Source organism: Sturnira hondurensis, unplaced genomic scaffold (genome assembly GCF_014824575.4).
Source record: "Sturnira hondurensis isolate 20B ecotype Veracruz unplaced genomic scaffold, ASM1482457v3 Scaffold0004136, whole genome shotgun sequence".
In the NCBI taxonomy this organism is placed as follows: Eukaryota; Metazoa; Chordata; class Mammalia; order Chiroptera; family Phyllostomidae; genus Sturnira; species Sturnira hondurensis.
Window position 1 is genome coordinate 52,455,216 of NW_028076767.1, and position 19,880 is coordinate 52,475,095.

Below are 19,880 nucleotides of genomic sequence, written 5' to 3' on the forward strand. Positions count from 1 at the left end.
TGACAGTCTTATGATCTTCTTTTTAAGTTTTGAAATAATCATACGCTGTCGGGCTGAAGGGCCTTGATGTATTTTCCGTGATGTTTACGAGGTCTTAACTAAATATTTTATCAGTGAGCTCCGTTGCATATTATCTGAAGAGCATCTACTGGGGACAGACGCCCTGCGTCCCTCGCATCTCACTGCACTTCTCTCTGAGTTACTGGCTTGGCGACGGGTTCAAAAGCCTCGCCAGAAAAAGAGAGGACAGAGTCCTCGTGCAAATTGGTTCGCTAGAAGCGCTGATCTGGGGAGACAGAGTGGAAGTGTTATCAACGCAGCGATCGTTACTGAAGACTGGGGTGTGTGTGCGCGCGCGCGCGCGCCCGCGCAATGTTTATATAATCTGGAGGAGAGGAAAAGAATCCATGCCAGAAATTTTAAAATGCGGAAAAAATTGAGGAGAAATAGAGAAAAACAGCAATTTAAAAGGATGCTGGCACAAATAAAAGCATGAGGCCAAAGGCGACCCCCGGGTGTAGGAAGAATCTCCCAGTGCTAGCTCTGCGCAGAGCCAGCCCCCACCTGGACCCGAGGGTCCAGAGCAGCAGAGACCCGAGGCGCCCAAAGCGGCTGTCGCTGGCGCGGCACCCGCGTACCTGCCCTCCTGAGGGTTTCCCGGGATGCGGAGCCGCGCGGAGTGTGGAGGGGCTGGCGGACAGGCGGACGGCTCCGTGCAGGGCACTGCTGGGGCTGGCTAGCGGCGGGCGAGGCCGCCCCCGGCGCTCGGCCCCGGACCACCAGCTGTCCTGCCCTGGCTCATTATCTAAGGTCCCGGAGCGGCCTGAGACAGAAAGCTCTCCAGGGCCCTGGGGCCCTAGGGATGCTCAGAGGGAGCGGCCGCCCGGGAGACTGAGGACGCACGGGCGAGCGGCGAGTGGCGCAGACCTGGGGGCACACACTCTTCGGGAGGCACAGTCGGGTGCCTCCACCCGGTGTGGTCTGCGCCTTCGAGAGCTTGTTTGTCCTCCCCGAGCCCAAGCTGCTGCCTGAGTGCGAGCGGCGGCTGGGTCTTTGGGTGGGGCCTGGGCACGGTCAGACCGAGTTTAGCCAGACCCGACCGACGCCTAGGCGAGCCCGGTTTTAGGTCCGGGCCTCGCTGGGCCCTGCGGCCTGAGCAGAGCTCAGGCTGCGCCCCTGAGGCGGGCTGGCCACCTAGGCTGCAGAAGGCACCAGCTGCGGCTTCCAGCAGGGAGCTGGGCGCCGCGAGCAGTGCCCGGAGCGGGCGGCCCTGGGCTGGACAGGTTGATGACCAGATGTCCCACATTCAAGCAGAGACGGTTTGCTGGGAGAAAAATACAGCCAGACCCATTTTTCCATTTGGAAGCAAATCTCAGCTCCTTGCCTGGAAGCTTCATAAACCAAGCAGAGCCTTAGCTGTTGAGGCTTCCCGTGGGATTGGGGGCTGTTGGCTATGACATTATTTGACAGTTTTCTTTCCCTGCCCTTTACCTTCCATTGCCCTTTCTCATGAAAAGTTTTTGCTTTATTTGGGCTACTTTTCCCCCCTTTCTTTGATCACTAAATTCTTTGTCCCTGCATGTCCCCTCTCCATGACTTCCAAAGTTACCCCCTCCTTCCTCAGTGGGACACAGAGCCTTAAATGTGTAGCAAAAACGTGAGACTCCCCCTGGGCTTTTTGAGGCGTTGTCATTCCTACCTAGCATCCTGAATTGACTTTTTTTTTTAAATGGCGATGGCTAAAATGAAATGTTGAAATATAGAAAAAAGTTCGAGTGCAGGTCCCTCAGTTTTTCAGGAATTGGAGTAGGAGATAAATGTGCACTTTATCAGTACTAAATCCAGTGACTCACAGGCTGTGCCTTTAATTTTTACACCCTCAAGGAAAACTAAGGCTTGCCCCAGGACCAGAACACCTGCTCCTGAACCATATTTATGCAGAGTAGGGCTTCTCTTAAGTGCGTGTGAACCATGCCAGGATTATTTTGATTCATGGCTGGAGTGAGGCCTGAATTCTGTATATATAGTAAGGTTCCAGAAGACCCAGGTGTCCCTACTCTAGGCAAATCACACTAAATAGGCTGGAACTTTCATGTCCCCACACTCGGTTAAGAGAAAAGCAGGGACATCTCTACCAGAGGCAAGCAAAACTTTCCGTTCTAGTGCCGCTTTGATGCTGTGTAGTACTTGAGTAAAGATGCGCACACAAACACACACAGCTAAAGCGGCTCATTGAGCCTGTGTTTCAGTAAGTCGCTGCAATGCCTAACTGGGCCTCAGCCATCAGGCTGCTGCTAAAACAGCAATACATTCTGACACAAAGGTATATTCAATGAGGTTCTTTGGGCATCCTAATTCTGACAGACTCCAAATCTATACAGAAAATATAGATTTTTGATAGTAGGAGGGATTCTGTTGTGGTTTTGAAATGAGAATGTCCCCAACATAAACCAAGTGAGAGAAAGTTGTGTGTGGCTGTGAGGAGTCCAGGAGTATGAGGTGATCACGTAAGAGCACAAAGAAAGACAAGAACTGTTTGAGCCTTCTCAGTCACCGTACTCACTCAGGAGACAGTTTCAGGCATCTAAAGTGAAAAAAAACAAAACAAAACATAACAACAACAACAAAGTACTTCCAAACAGAATGTTGAGAATAGCCCTTGCGTTATTGAGGCCTTCTTTTGAGGGCATATTGGACCCCCCCCAAAAAAAATCCGACTAGCTCTAATGAACAATATCTGTGAAAATAACCTTGTTTACTTAAAGGGAAAAATCATGTACCCCACCCCCACGCAATAGTCCACAGTTTAAATTAGGCAAAAGGAAACCTTTCACTTATATTCTAATTGTAAATGACTAGTTGTAATCCCAACAATTAAATGCATATCATATGTCCTGCATAAAATATGCTATCACTATACTTAAAAGACAAAACCTCAGGAAAAGCAAGAAATGCTCAGAATACCTCTTATTACATCAAAAAGAAAAAAGAGATGGTGAAACACAGCAGAAATTTAACCCATTGCCACTTTGTTTCTCCTAGCTTATTAGGTGAGTAACAAAAACCCAAAATTGCCCAAATAGGACAGGATTTTGGTCTACCGCTTCTTCATACCATCTCTAGTAGAGGCCAAGTCTAAATTCTAAGTCCCAAGGAAAACCCTCTCCTTTAATGAAGCCTCAGAAACACTTCTGGCCATATTCTCACAAAGAGTGTAGATAAGAATTAAGTCTCTGTCTCCAGCCCTTGGCAGGGTAGCTCACTTGGTTGGAGTGTCCTCCTGAGGTTCCAAGGTTGTGGTTCAATCCTTGGTCTGGGCACATACAAGAATCAACCAGCAAGTGCATAAATGCATAGAAAGCATTGTTTCTCCCTTTCTAAAATCAGTAAACAAATTCTTTGTTTCCCTATGTTTTGCCAGCACCCCTTGGCGCATCCAGTATGGTGCTGCACCATGAGTGAATGTTAATGGGGATGAACTTCTGTACATCAAGTTCAAAGCAAGTTGTGGGATGAGGTTATTTACAAAAGCCACCATTAGTCACATTTTTGTCTTTACCGGGTTTCTAAGTTACTTTGAGAAAAGATAAAAGTCACAAAATTATTCCTTATGTGCTCATTATATTCAACTCACATATGGCTAACTTTTCTCATTTTGCTTTGAAGACGTTCTACAGCACAGTATACCTTCTACGGCTGTTTTAGCTGGAAGTTTAGGGAAGTTTGCAGCAGGCAATTCTCACAAAATCTCAAGGTTATTGGTAGACTGTGCTCTTAAAAAATGATAACATCTACATCAAAATTGTCCCTTCTTCTTAAATGCACTCTTCTGAAATCCTGAACATATGTTAACAAGCTATATTGCATATACAGTATTAACTTGTGACAAATACTTTAAATGAAATATGTCAGCATTTTTTTCTGTTACCCACTAATGAGGTAGCCACTCATTAATGACAATCATTTTACATTGGTGAAGTTATCACACTGATGTTGTATGTGTTATGAAATCTTAAAATGCAAGGGGAAACACACCTTAGTGTGAGATTTCTAAAGCACCGTCAAATGTTATTCTGTCGATTCCACCCAGTGCCAAGAAGACCTCAGGAGACATAGATTGTAAATGTATTTTATTTTGTAAGCAACAATCAAAATATATTTGTGTTACTGATTTCTTCAAATATTAAATGGGATCTTAACAAAATTTGTCCACTTTGATGTATTCTTATACAACTTTGGAATCTGCAAAGACCCTGACTAAAGAAACAGAAGTAATTGCACAACTGAGACCGAAGGTGTTACAGTGCTGTAAATGATGCCAGATGTCTTACGTTTAACCAAACACACCTTCAGAGGTCCCTTGATTTGGAGCATTAGGAACAACAGAGTAATATACACGGAAAGTATCTCTAAAAGCTTTCTGTGTTGCTTTATTTAAAGACGACAGTATCCAACATGGCTGCTAAACACTGGACGATATTTGAAGTCATAAGTACATCCACATGTTCCTCCAAATGACGTTTGGGGTCCTAAAAGAAAAAAAAATAAGGAAAAGGAAAGAAAAAAAGAACCATATTACTGGGAGACAAATTACTTAGATTTTCTTTCAGTAGCTGATGAAATTAGTCAAGAAAGCCAAACCAAAATTAATATATATTTTATAATTTAACTTTCCTAACATACTGTTACATTTTTAGGATTTCTAAATGTGCTCAAAATTTAACTGATAGATTACATAATGAAGTATTGATTTATACAGAGTACATTTAGACTCTGTACCCCCCCCCCAAAAAAAAACAGTATCAGAGAAATGTATATAGGTGTAATCCTTTAGGTTGAACCTGATAAAATCTGTATTTGAAATGTCTGAGTTAAACAAAAAGGCTTAAGATTACATTGTCATAACAAATTAAATCAAAGTCATTTATATTTAAGCTTAATGCTGAGCCAAAAGAAGTATTTCACCTAAATCTGAAAGCTTTGAAATAAAGGATATATATTGCACACAATAAAAAACTTTCAATTAAAGCATATTTTCTTATGAGTATTGCTAAAATACCCAAGGCTCCTAACTTTAAACAAATGTTCATCACTGGAATTATTTCCTGCCTGTTCTCTTCTAAGCTACAATTCATTACACTTGATTTCTTTAAACAACCAGAGGTACAACATGCTACAAATAATTCTGAGTAACTAGACTATGATAAATTTCCTTTATTTCAGAAATAAGACCTAGGATGTTTTAGGTGAAAGAGACTAAGAATAACTTGAAGCAGTAAACGATTATTGGTCAAAATTTCATTATAGACAGTTTTGCTTTTGCTGTGAATAGGCCAAACCAGTGAAGTACTATATTTTTAAAATGATTCTGATGTTTATTATACATTGCCAATTATACATTGTCAGTTTAATTTTAATTTTAATTTTGCTGTTATTTACTGCTAATTGTTATATAAAACCTACACACCAAGAAACTATAGCTTCAAAGAGTCATTTACTGAAAAAATAGTTACTGAATTTTACAGTGCAAGGCTCCAAGTTGGTGACCTACGATTACACACTGGATGAAAGTAAGTAGTGGGTGAAGACAACAGGGGTGACTAGATCCCACCGTGTGAGAGAATAAGATGAACTGTATTTCATTTTGATTTTGGAAGGTTCTTGTTTTTAAATTATAATATTCAGAGTATAGTAAGATTGTGATAATCCACCAATTCTGATATTTTTAAGCCAGACTTTTGCCCCTACTGCTCTATTGGAATAACTGGTTTTATAGTGAAATGGTAACACACTCCCTCAGTTATCTACATTACTTCTTGTGGCAGCTGGGTGATTCTTAGAGATTTACCATCCAAGAATGGTCCTGGCCCAAACCTACATAGCTTGTGAGATGTGATGGGATCAGAGCATATGGTAGGATGGCTGAAAGCAAAGACAGCTTAGTGTCTTGCATCTGAAATATCAAGATTCTGCCAACATCAGCAATATGATAACCATGTTCCATGAAATGAAAAAAATGTAATCAACATTCTTTAAAAAACAGTCTAATTAATCTGTAGATTCTTTTAATTGGTTGGTGTGTTCCCCCAACCCTCAGAAAATAGGAACTAAAGTACGTATTTCATCTTCAAAAAAGTGAAAGAGCAACTACTTAAAACACTTTCTTTTAAATTACTATAATCCACTAGTGCTCTAAGCCTTCTCAGGAGCATTACCTACATACTGAAGTCTACATATTGCTAAACTATATCATTTAAAAACTGTTACATATGAAATAAATCTACCAATCTATTATCTTCACTGACAATATTCTTTCAAATAAAAATAACACTTAAAATTAACTCAGGACACAAGATTCCCAATTTATTTCTTTTTTTAAAAAAGATTTTATTTATTTATCTTTAGAGGGAAGGGAAGGAGAGGGGGAGAGAAATACCAATGTATGGTTGCCTCTCGTGTGTCCCCTGCTGGGAACTGGCCTGCAACCCAGGCATGTGCACTGACTGGGAATTGAACCGTGATACTCTGGTTCGCAGGCCCACACTCAATCCACTGAGCTACACCAGCCAGGGCCCCAATTTATTTCTAGTAAGTTATTTTCACTAAAGACTCCAGAGATGTATTTGTGATCTACTTCTCTATAGGTGGCAAAGAGAATATGACATCAAATAATTCGGTGACCTTTAAAATTAGCATCACAACAAAGGAAAAAGGACTCATGGACATGGACAACAGTGTGGTAATTGTGGGGGAAAGAGTATATAAGGGGATAAATGGTGATAGAAAAAACAATAAAAATAAATTCAAAAGAAAAAAATAAAATTAGCATCACATTTACAAAACAGAAGAAACATGCAGAATGAAAAGAAAGGGAGAAAACATCATACAGTCCCTAAAACAGTTTTGACTCGACAAGAGCACATTATTGCACAACTGCACAAACTAGTGCAGTACACCTCACCTGCTTGCCAACATTCTTTATGGCCAGCTGTTCAGGTGTCATCTTATCTTCTTCTTCTACTGCCTGTGAATGAATCACAAAGGACAGAATTTCAAATTCTAAATTTACTTTCCCTGCTGCAGCAGAATCACCAAAGATAATAGCTATCCTAGTTTTTATTCATGGAATCTTTTAATAAAGTAATTTATTAAACAAAAAGCAATTTTACCAATCTTCAGAATATCCTTGAAGATAATGAAAACTATTACCACCATCATTTCAAAGACAGACTTTAAGAAATATGCAGAAGGCCCTGAAATGATCAAATTGGGCCATTTGATACTTTAACCATTTGGAAACTGTTCTGGAATTCTTGGGGGGCTGGCTGAACTGGAAGATAAACAAGTGCCTGAGGCAGCTGCTACTGCCACTGCCGCACTACCCAGCCTGTCTCCTTCCCCCTTTGCTACTTTAACTACAGTTCTGCCACAGCTCCCCATTTCTTTGTCTCCTTTTTCTGGTCAACAGAACCTGTCCAGACTCAGAATCAATGAATTTAACTATCACTAGCACCTGGGTTCAAAGGAGCTGCTGACTTTTTTTTTCAATCCTCACCTGAGGATATGTTTTTATTGATTTTAGAGGGTGATGAAGGGAGGGAGAAAGAGAAATACTGATCAGCTGCCTCTTGTATGTGTCTTAAGAGGGGAATCAAACTGACAACCCAGCTAAGTGCCCTGACTGGGAATTGAACCCGCCACCTTTTGATGCACAGGGCCACACTCCAATCAACTGACCAATCTGGCCAGGGCAGAGCCCCCGGCTTTTGATCCCTTTTACAGATCATATAGTTTTGTCCCTCAAAATAAATAACTTAAATAACTTCACATATTTAAATTATTATTATTAGTTATTAAATAATAACTTTAAATAACTTCACACATTTAAATCTCTGAAAGAAGTACGTGATTCAGGAAAAAACCTCAGTTTTCCATGTAAGTGACTTTTATTCATTGTGAAGAAATACAGAATAACTCAAAGTCTCTAACATAAAAAAATACTTTAAAATACACAAACCACTTTCTACCATTACCACAATTAGCCACAGACTTTTTTCTGTATGACGATAAATTTTCTATCAGAGTGATTCTGAAATAATTACAGCATTTGGATTAGCTACCACCACTGTCCTCCTTTCACAATACTGCTGCCACCACCAAGAACTCCTTATTGAGAAGTCTAAGTTTAAGGAACCTCCTTAAGAGTTTGGATATGTTACTGCCTGTAGCTAGGACTCTACATCAGGTGAACTCCTGGCCTATGATTTATTCCATTTACCTGCCTGATAAATGGAGGAAAAAAAGAAGAAAATTTAAGGATCACCAACTTTAAGAAAGAACACCATAGCACTAAGCACAAATATGGTCAAATGGGATAAGATACTGGTGGCTGAGAGCAGGAAACCCAAAACCCCAGCGAGGGTTAGATTTGGGTACTCTAACTTAATAATCTTGCAGCTGCCAAATTTCTTCATGTGTGAACAATGAACATGTAGGAAATGCAATCATCAGACATTTCCCATAAACTGGGAAGTTTGGCTGCATTTCACACCTTCTTAATAGTTTTGTAAACAGAGAACTTGAAAATGAGCAAAGATGGCAAGTGTCTAATTTTATAAATGGACAAACTATCTAGAGAATTTCCTCGGTAGAACCTGCCTAAAAGGAAAGATGATGAATAAAAGTATTGTATGCACTGATTATTAGAGTATACAACACATCACTAGGAAATTCACTTATGATTCGTAATACTGCAAAAAGGAGAAAATAAAGTTAATACCACTCCAAATCCAGAATTCCCTAGACAGAGAATATGTTCGTTTTCAGAGTCAGATGTCACTTATATTATTCTCAGCTAGTTAAAAAGTATTTCCTAACTGGAAAATTGCTTCTTCACTATCTCAATGTTTACATACATGGATACAATTCAACACATAAAAACTCTGTCCTTCTAAATTACTTTTAAAAATCATGACACTATACCTTATTGACCGACCTGAAGACATATGAGATGAATGGAACAATACACGAGTTAGTGCTCTACAGCCATTCCGTGCTGGCAGCTGGACGCACACGCCAGCAACAGTACTTCACAGTGCTGAAGGAGGTAGGGGTTCGGGAATTTGGCTCAAAATACCAATTCATGTACAAAATAGTTATTATGGAGTATTTTGGAGTATTGCAAATATCAAGGATGGCAGATATGCAAAGGAGAAAGTCAAAAGGCATTTAAAGCATTGACCTTATATGAAAGCTTAGGTGAAATGTAAAAACTCAATTTTTAAAATCTTTTATATCATTAACAACTTTACCAATTAGTTTTTCCATTTCCAATAATTAAAATGGAGAGTTCACAAACTCTTTGAGAAGTGCAGATGGTAAAAAGTACTCCCAGCCATAGATGCCATCTGGAAAATGAGGAGCAGCTGTAGATTTAGGCATATACTAAGGTTGCAAACCCCACGACAAAAGAGTAAGCACATCTCTTATATTCTAAGATAAACCAGATATGACCAGACCAGGTCATCACGTCAACCCCCTAAAATATTTTCTCCATTTACCTAAGTTACCTATATCTTATCTGCCGTCTGGGAAAGACCACTCTGTCTTCGTTTGTAGCTCTAATCTGGCGAGTCACCAGGAAAAATTAAGAAATGGTAGCAGCAGAAACAAATGAAATTCAGGCACAGGCAGTGTCCTCACTAGGAGAACTTCTGTGTTTATGGCAACTTCTGTGATTTGGCATCAAATTTTGCTTTTGCATTCATGCTCTTTGGTTTACTCAACCAACAAAAAAGCACTGAAAATGTTTGTGGCTATTCACACCAGAAACGTTTTTAACAGTTTATCAACAAAGACCCCCAGATGGCTATCCCGTCATGCACGATCTGCACAGTTCTAGGAAATTCCTGGGATTTGGTCTGTTATGTTACTATAATCCCCTTAGATGCACCCCCTATCTCAAAGAGGCTTTTTCTAAACTCATCTACCTCACCTTTTTTTTTTTCCTGGTAATGGTCACATTTCTTAAGTGGATAACCTGTATCTCAAATTCTACTATTTATCTACCCTTTAACAAACATGGACAACACCCTTGGTACTTCATTCACAGTCTTTTAAGAATCACCAACAGGTGAATTCCAATGGACTTGGTTTTCTTGAACTTTTTGAATACCTCAGAGCTATTCCAATACCTTTTCTCTCTCCTACTCCTTTCTGTAACCTGTTTTTTTGGGACATCATGTCTCTTACTCGAATTCATATTTCTCTACTTCTTCGGCTTCTTTTTTCCCTTTGACATGTTAAGTTTCTTTACTCTCTGTAACATGCTATAATTCCTTTAAATTATGTGCTTTCTCAAATCACTTATATGGTATTTTTCATTATAAAACAATCTCTGTATAACTGCTAATGCATTTCAAGATAATGTATTTTTCTTTTTTCTTGATTTTTATATCAAGTCAATATATTGGATATTAAATGAAAATCACGTTATGTGTTTATAGCGGTAGAGAATAAATTAAAAAAATTTATATAACAAACATGGGAAACTAAAATTAACAAACATAAATCAATTTAAAAACTATCTGAGAAAGTAAAAGAGGCATGAGTATGGGAAAAAAATAAAACTGGTTTTTCTACAACCATCAAGAATTAAAAATTAGCATACAAAGCCTTGACAAATATTAGTTTACTGAATCCTTAAAACATCATAGTGAAGTAACTAAGCTGCATTTAAAAAAATTATATTTAGAGAGAGAGGAAGGTAAGGAGAGAAACATCAATGTGTGGTTGCCTCTTGTGTGCCCCCAAGTGGGGACTTGGCCTGCAACCCAGGCATGCGCCCTAACTGGGAATCGAACCAGGGATACTTTGGTTCACAGCCCACGCTCAATCCACTGAGCTACACCAGCCAGAGGTAATCCGCATTTTACATACAAAGATATTAGGCACTATCTTATTGAGAAATTCACGTTAACCCTGGTAATACTGATACCATAGAATTTTTTTCCCAGCTCTTTTTGGAATAGCTTTTAACATTCCAATACATTCTATAGATGTCCTCAACAGTAAAACTTTTATCATTTTACATGTTCAATAATCACTATTATGTACTCTGAGTAAGACAGCTCTTGCTCTTCAAGGAGCTCACATTTGGGCTTTACTTGTCTGGTAAATCTCAAATTATGATGAGAGCAATATGAAATATACAAAAAAGGAGTGTGCACAAAGAATGACAGGGACACATACACCTACACAGCCATAAGCAATGAAACTGTGACTTACAACACAGGACTACTGGTCTTCAAAAACTGAAGCAACATTCATAGCAATTCAGAAAATTATGACTTTTTAAAGATACATTCTGAGTAATAATAAAGCCAAATCCATGATTTAATAAGCAGCCTTGACCAGCATACATTCTTTCTAAAAATCATATAGACAATCCAATTTAAAGTGTAATCAATGCAATAGGGATATAAAATAAAGATCATATGTGTACCTGTGTGTATGCACAAGCGTATGTGTATATGATTGTAGTTCAGCTTGTTAAAAAAATTTTGTCAGAGCCTACTAGTTGCCTACCCAATATATATCTTCTCTTTCTTCTTTTATAATATAACTCTGACTTTATTAAAGGAAGAAATGCTCCCAGGTAAAGACTACATTTTACAGCCTTTCTCAAAGCAAGCTATGTTCACTTGACTAAGTTCTGCCAACGATATATTACCAGAAATGCTGGGTGGAACTTACGGAAAAAATTCTGAAAGGGAACTGATTTAGGCGGAGGTATCCCTCTTTGCCCTTCCTTTTTCCCCCTTGCCTAGAACTCAGATGAGATGGCCAAAGCCATAGCAATCACCCTGAAATCAGGAGGAGAGCTAAAAGATGGAAGCCAATATAAGGGAAGTGGAGCAAAAGACAGAAGGATTGTGTGCCTGTGATGACGTCAAAGTTTCACACTGGCCTTGAATTGCAAGACACATATATGTCTATTTTGTTTAAGCCACTGTTAATTGAAATAACACAATTTCAGGTATAAGTAACATTTGATTGGTGCAAAAACTGAAAAAATTCAGGATTTACATAAAGTATATAATTCCCCTACCTTGCACCTAAGAGGTGACACTGTTAACAGTGTAGTATGTTGAGATACATGTGATAGAGAGGTGTCTCCGAAAAAGGGAGGGCAGGTAACACGCTAGAGACTTTTAATATTGCTATCCAATTTAATTTTTTACACATAAGCGCAGGTTGTAAGTATTTCTCTCAGTTGGTATATGTAGTTTTTTTGTTCTTTACATAAAGCCTTAAAAGAGAACATGTTGTTTTAAAGAGTTATATGCATTTAAAATTGGAAGACGGCCTTCAAAAATGTTACATCAGTTTATTTTCCCACTTGCGATGCATTTTTCCAAACAATTTTTTAAAATCTGAATATAAAATTTTAACCTCTAATTTTAATTTTTTTCTTTGACTACCTAGTAAGGTTGAGTTTTTTTTCATGTTTACATGGCATTTGTCTTCAGTTTCCCAGAGATCTCTTATCCAGTTTATTACTGTTTTTAAAAACAATTTTACAAGAATTCTTTAGGTATTGTGCAGTGTTTGGATACCAGCATTTGCATGGTTACCAGCTACATAATTCTTTTTTAAAAATATTTTATTTATTTATTTTTAAAGGGGAAGGGAAAGAAAGAGGGAGAGAAATATCAATGTGTGGTTGCTTCTCGTGCATCCCCTGAGGGGACCTGGCCTGAAACTCAGTGATGTGCCCTGACAGGGAATCGAACCGAGATCCTTTACTTCGCAGGCCAGCGCTCAATCCACTGAACTACTCCAACCAGGGAATAATTCTTTATAATAATTCTAATAGCTCTCCAGTTTAGTCTCTTGGGTTTCTATGTTTGATTGCAAACATATCTTTTTAAAAAAATGGCATTCATCAATTTCTTTTTTTTTTAAGATTTTATTTATTTATTTATCTTTAGAGGGGAAGGAGAAAGGGAGAGAAACATCAATGTATGGTTGCCTTTTGTGCGTCCCCTGCTGGGAGATGGCTTGCAGGGAACTGGACTACAACCAAGGCATGTGCCCTGACTGGGAATCGAGCCGCGATCCTCTGGTTCGCAGCAAACATATCTCATCAGACTTAAATAATAGTAATTTGGCCCAATTTTCCCAATACTTATATTTGTTTTTCTAATCATATTACACTGGCCAAAAAATTTTACTATTTAATATAGTTTCTACAGTAAACCAAACATAATCACATAGTTACATACATTATATGGAATCACATAAAAGATATATCCAAAGTTTCCTTTAGGTTCTAAGTAGGCAATATTTCTACCTAAAAAGTAAGCTGTCAGAACTCAGAATTATAGGGCTAAATGTTTGAAAACATGGCAAATTTTATGTGCATATGCTATTCTTAAAGTGCATTTATAATTCATTTTTACCTGCATATTCATTTATAAATATCCAATCAAATATTATCCATATTTTAAAAATTGATGCACCTGGCATGAAAAAATCAGAAAATTTGGAATAACCGTGGTGGGGGTTGAAGTTCAGTAACTACGGAAATCAATGACTAATGATCAAGCAAACTCTGTGTGTGGAATTCAGACTTAAAATCAAAAAGTTAGAACAAAAGAATTTAATTATTTTCTAACCTTCTCTTACTTTAGGAGCTAACTGGCACCTAACAATAATTACCTTAATTTTAAAAACCAACCAATTAAAAAGAATACTGAAAAAAGCATTGGTGGCATGAGCCTTTCTTTCTATATTTTAAGTGTTACTAAAAACTCCACCACATTTTCTTTCAATCATAGAGGGAATTACATTTCCAAATTTGGAATCCTTCATATCACAGCTTACACATTGTTTTCATTTTATAACCAAACCTTACAACTTCTTGGATACTACAGAGATTTTTTTCAAACTTTAAAAAAGCAAAAACTTCTGTAGATGGGCAGCAGTGACCAAAAATAGGTTATTTCCTGGCAGTGGTACCAACATGAATTCACTTAAACTTGTAACATTACAGAAAAATGAAAACCATTCCTACAGTCTGCTGAATAATTTGTCGTAGCTGTTCAGTTTATTAAAGGTTAACTGTTTCAAGTGTGCTAAACTATTCTTTCTCTTTACTCTTCACAGATATAAAATATCTTCCTTACAATATAGAACCAAAGGGGACTTCCAGGTTGAACATAACTTGTAAATAGAGCATGCTCTTTAAAGTCAAACCTCATTCTGCTGAAATTTAGTTTGTATGGGCCCAGCAACATTTTCAAAGCTCAATTCTCTCAAAAGATGTTGCTATACTTGGAAAATCTTATACACTACCTCTTGATTAATATTTACATTAATTTTGGTAAGATGTGTTTGATTTAAAGAGAAATATTACTTTTTGGTGTGCTAACCCAGATGCATTTTAACTGCCTCCAAAATCATAAGCTCTAGCCCCTGCCGTTTATTAGCAGCCCCACAGTCTAACTACTTGTCTAAAATGGATTTATCTCCTTTCTCAATCCTTTCCACCTAAACTGGAAATGTTAATGACACTATCATACTTCTAGTCATCTAGGCAGAAAACTTTGAATTCACCTTTGATTCCTCCTCCTCCTTTCCCTTCATCTATCCAATGGGAAGTGCCGTGTTTTGTTTGTCTGTTAATGTCTCCATTTGCTATACCACTCTGATAATACAGACACTATCTCTTGTCTGGATAATAGCAAGCTCCTCCCACACAGAAACTCTATTCACAGCACCCCTTCTTCAAAACTACTGTTAAATTATGCTTCTAAAATCTGGTTCTTATGTTTTTAAAGTCAAGTTCTGGGTATATCATACTCCTGATAAAAAATAGCTGTTACCTGATATTTTTTTAAAGATTTTATTTATTTATCTTTAGAGGGGAAGGGAAGGAGAGAGGGAGAGAAATATCAATGTATGGTTGCCTCTTGTGCATCCCCTGCTGGGAACCGGGAACTGGCCTGCAACCCAGGCATGTGCCGACTGGGAATCGAACCGTGTTCGTGTGGGTCACAGGCTCGTTCGTGCTCAATCCACTGAGCTACACCAGCCAGGGATTGTTACCTGATATTCTAAACCCTGTTACTTGACTTCAATAACTTTTTAAAAACCTGCTCCCTATTATCACCCTCATCCATTATGTACTGTGTCCAAACAGTTTCTAACACATTTCCTTGACTTTTCTCTGCCTCTCCTAGACTTTGCCTGTGATGTTCGTTTTGTCTGGGGTATCATTTCTCTGTATGTCTAAATCTTATTGTATTTATGTTTTAACATCTAGTTCAAATGTTATCATTCTCTAAGACAGACAGTCTCCTGGATCTTCCACAGCTGAAAGCACAAGCCTCTGACCTTCTACAGTTCTGCACATGGGCTTCTCTACAGCAGTGTTCTTGAACTTGAATGAGTGTACAAATCTAGAAATACTGTTAAAATGTAGATGGTGATTCAGTAGGTCTGAGAGTCTAGAGAAGAGCCCAGGTGATACCGAGGCAGCTGATTCTGGACAACCTGAACACTAAGGTGTTATGGAACACACCAATTTTGGTCTAGTGGTCCATAGTACTCTGATTATCAGCTTTTCTTACAGACCTGTTTTCTTATAAATGAAGGAAGGATCCATGTTTTCCACTGTAACTTGTAGAGGGGATATTCAATAAATATTTATAAACATAACATTGTATAATGTCTACATATGTTTTACAAAGTCTAGATGTTAATTCATTTAGAGGCTGTAACCTGTATGTATTTGTGTATGAGTTCTGTAGAGAAAAGTCCAGTCATCACTAATATAAGAATGGGTTGTGTGACAGCAAAATAACCTGGCAGCCAAGGAGAGTGGACTGGAATGTGCATAGGTGAACAATGATGACTTCACTGTACTGGTCAGTGGGGGTGGTGGACACCACTGAGTGAGCATGTGTATTGTATGCCCATCACATTCAAAATGACTGAGTGAGTACAGCAGTAAATCTGCATCAAATTTTGCAAAATGTGAACATTAATGCATTTTCCACTGAAACTATTCAGACGATTCAGAAGGGCGCAGCTATGGGCAACTGGTGACTGGCAGCTTCATCCTAACAATGTGCCTGCTCACACACTGAGACTCAGGCTGAGTTTTTTTTGGCGAAATGTCAAATCGTTCAGATGACTCAGTGCTCCTAGGGCCCAGATTTGGTGCCCTGTGACTTCTGGCTTTCACCTTTGAAAGGGAAGAGGTTTCCGACCCTTGATGAGATTCAGGAAAATATGACAGGGCAGTTGATGGCGACTGGGAGAACTGTGAGGTCCCAAGGCACCTACTTTGAAGGGGACTGAGATGTCACTGTCCTATAAACAATGTTTCCTGTATCCAGCATTTTCTTCAATAAATGTCTCTTATTTTTCATGTTAAATGGCTGAATAACTTCTGGACATACCTTGTATAATGCTTATGTATATAATTAAAACAGAATGAAATTGAATCAAAAAGAAAATAGGATATATCACATAATGAGGGTAAATATTGTTTCATAAAACTTTTGTTGCAATTACACATGCACATAAACATTTGCATTGTACTGCGTCAAAATGTAAAATCTGTTCTTCATGTGGCTCTGATCAAAAGGTTGGAAATAAATGTTACAGATTGAATCACATCTCCAAAAAGATATGCTGATATCCTAACCCTAATTAGAGATTGGACTTATGCTGCCACAAACCAAAGACGGCCTAACAGAGGCTGAAAAAAGAAAGGAAGGACCTTCCCCTACAGGCTTCAGAGGGAACATGGCCCTGCCAAGACCTTGGATTCTGGACTTCAAGCCTCTGAAATTTTGAGAGAATAAATTCATTGTTTTAAGACACCCCGTTTATGGTAGTTTGTTGTGACTGCACCACAAAAGTAATACAACAAAGAATATACATTTTTAGTCATAGCTCAAGTATTTTCTTAATTTCAAAATTGTAAAAGAACGCAAAATTATGAACAAAAAGATTATCATGGCCATATATATCTAGTATACAAAACATTTTCAAGAAATTCTGCAAAATACAAACTTTAAAATATTTTTAAATTTTTTTATTTATGTTTAAATAAATAAATGAGAGAGGGGAAGGGGAAGAAAGAGGGAGAGAAACATCAATGTGTGGTTGCCTCTTGTGCAACCCCCACTAGGGATCTGGCCTGCAACCCAGGCTGGTGCCCTGACTGGGAATCGAACCAGTGACCCTTTGGTTCGCAGGCCAGCACTCAGTCCACTGAGCCACCCCAGCTGGGATAAAATTTAACTTTTTTAATGTCTTCATGTGAAATTGTCTCCCCTAGACACTATTCTTTACATCACCCTGTTTATTTTTTTCATAACACTAATCATAAAGTATTTTGTATTTGTTAGCTTTCTGTTTCCCAACAGGTCTTGCTTCTCACTATATCCCCGATACCTCCGTAGTAGGTTTTCAATAAATCTTTTTAAATATAAAAACAGAAAAGCACATAAAATAAATTTTATATAGTGAACATTAAAATGTAACATCTCCTTGTTCCCTTTTCCTTTCAGGACAAAATCCTTTGAATAATGGAGGGGCTTCCAATGTAGGATTACTTTCACTGGTCTGCAGCAGGGATTGGCACACTATACGCCATCGGCCAAACCTATGCAGCTGCCTGTCTCGGTGTGTCACAGTGAGTGAGGAACACAGCCTCACTCATTCCTTTACGAACTTTTATACGACAACAGCAGAGCTGAGCATCTGTGACAGACGGGGTGATTACAAAGCCTAAAATATTTACTACCTGAGCTACAAATCAGGCCACTCAGTTTTAACTAACTACATTTATACAATGCCTGACACCTAATCATACATACTCCAAAGATTGTGAGAAATAAATGTTGGAAATAACTTTTACCTTATTGTAATTCTTGGCTAATTCCAACATCTCTTTTACCACTGATTCATTGTGTTTACAGTGTTCACTGTAGTCTTGAAGCGTCAAACCTTCCATCCAACTCTTCTTATGCAAATTTAGCAACATCTAGAAAATATAAAGAAGAAGTCATTATTTTCCTGTATGGACAATATTTCCTTCACTAGTCTTGAGAACAACTTCACAAAAACTTCAGGAATTAATAAATTACATTAACTTAAATAAACTCCTAATCAGAATTCTCCTAAATTTACGTATATAACCTAAGGCATACTCTAACTCCATGGTGTTTGTATTTCCTCTTCTTCTGCCTCAAGGGCTACTTTCCTTATCTTTTCAGGGCTAACTTCCTCACTTCCTTAGAGATAGATGCCTTCACTCATATACTATATAAAAAAAGCCACCTCACACTATCTTAAATATCTTTATTCCCTTAACCTGCTTTGCTATTTTTGTAACATCAACATCTGACATTTTTCTTTATTTTTATTAAATTTATTAGGATCACAATGGTTACAGTTCTATAATACATCACTTATATATTGTATTGTGTGTTCACCATAAAATTTTTTTCTTATATAATGCACTTCCTTATCACTAAACACCAATCAACAGGGGCAAGGACTTTGCCCTGTTTATTTAAAATCACCAGGGTCTAGATTCTAGAACAGTATCTAATTGTAGCAGACCCTCAATAAATATCTGTTGAATGAATAATGAAACTATGTTTGAACACAAAATCTTTTTTTTTCCTGATTAATTTAATTTCCTGGATCACCAACTTAGAATTTTAAAACCTTATTATATCAACATTACAGGTTTATGGCAATAGGTTACATTTCTTTTAAATATATTCTTGTTTATGCTATTACAGTTGTCCAAATTTTTCCCCTTTGCCCCTTCCCCCAAGCCTGCCCCCCTTTTCCATAGTCAATCCCCACACTGCTGTCCATGTCTATGGGCCATGTGTACACATTCTTTGACTAATCCCCTCACCTTCTTCTAACAAGTCCCCAACTGCCCCCACCCCTCCTACAGCTGTCAGTCTGGTCCAGGCTTCTGTGCTCCTTGATTCTATTTTGCTCATCTGTTTATACTGTTCATTAGATTCCACTTATAAGTGAGATCATACGGTATTTATCTTCATTGACTGGCTTATTTCACTTAGCATAACAGTCTCCAGTTCCATCCATGCTGCTACAAAGGTAAAAATTCCTCCTTTTTTTTTTACTGCTGTGTAGTATTCCATGACATGAGATCTTTGCCAGTTCACATAACTCAGTTTTCAAATGCCAAGAAAGTAAATGCCCCATTTACTGAATGACTTCATGTCAAACTTTCTGAGCTTCTGTTTATAAAAGCTGTTAATTTAGGGCTTATATTAGGTAACCTCTAAATTACTTTCAAATTCTAACTTTCTACTTATAATTAAAAAAATAAAACATCTTTACTATCAGAACAAAAAGTCATGAAACTGGGAAGGAAATAAACTCATCCGGTGTGCAATCACATTAGCAAGTTGGTATCAGACTCTATGAGTAGTAATCAAGGAACTACACGCCATCGTTCACTGTTTTACAAACTGGACTACTGGTTCTCAGCATATGCATATATTCTTGGAAGTCCATAAATTTTCCAAGTTTAGAGTCTTAAGATAGTTCTTTATAAAGTATCATACTAAAGATGTTCTTCAGTTGCAGACTATCACTAAATAAGAGTTTTTAAAAATAATGAATACTATTGTCCAGTGTGAAAAAAAAGTGACTACAAAATTACTGGTGTTGAACCAATACACTTGAAGAAAGATTCCTGAGCCATGAAGATCTGAAGATATTGCTGGAAATGTTTGAGTTTAGCTTAGAAAAATTACTCAACCTGTTTAGAGGCTTGAAACTAGACATGGTACAAAGTTCTTCTCATGCTG

General features: G+C 38.0%; 1 protein-coding gene across 3 annotated transcripts in view; it reads right to left on the reverse strand.

Moving 5' to 3' along the window:
* Positions 1 to 4,113: 4,113 nt before the first annotated feature.
* The window catches only part of PSMD14 (proteasome 26S subunit, non-ATPase 14), a 95,554-nt gene continuing 79,787 nt past the window's right edge, over positions 4,114 to 19,880 (reverse strand). For all 3 annotated transcript variants that reach the window (XM_037044593.1, XM_037044592.1, XM_037044591.1), the window contains 3 exons: positions 17,939 to 18,064; positions 6,962 to 7,024; positions 4,114 to 4,529 (listed from right to left, as the gene is read on the reverse strand). In XM_037044593.1, coding sequence (XP_036900488.1) covers positions 4,431 to 4,529; positions 6,962 to 7,024; positions 17,939 to 18,064 — 288 coding nt within the window. In that variant the 3' untranslated portion in view covers positions 4,114 to 4,430. The remainder of the gene's footprint in view (positions 4,530 to 6,961; positions 7,025 to 17,938; positions 18,065 to 19,880) is intronic.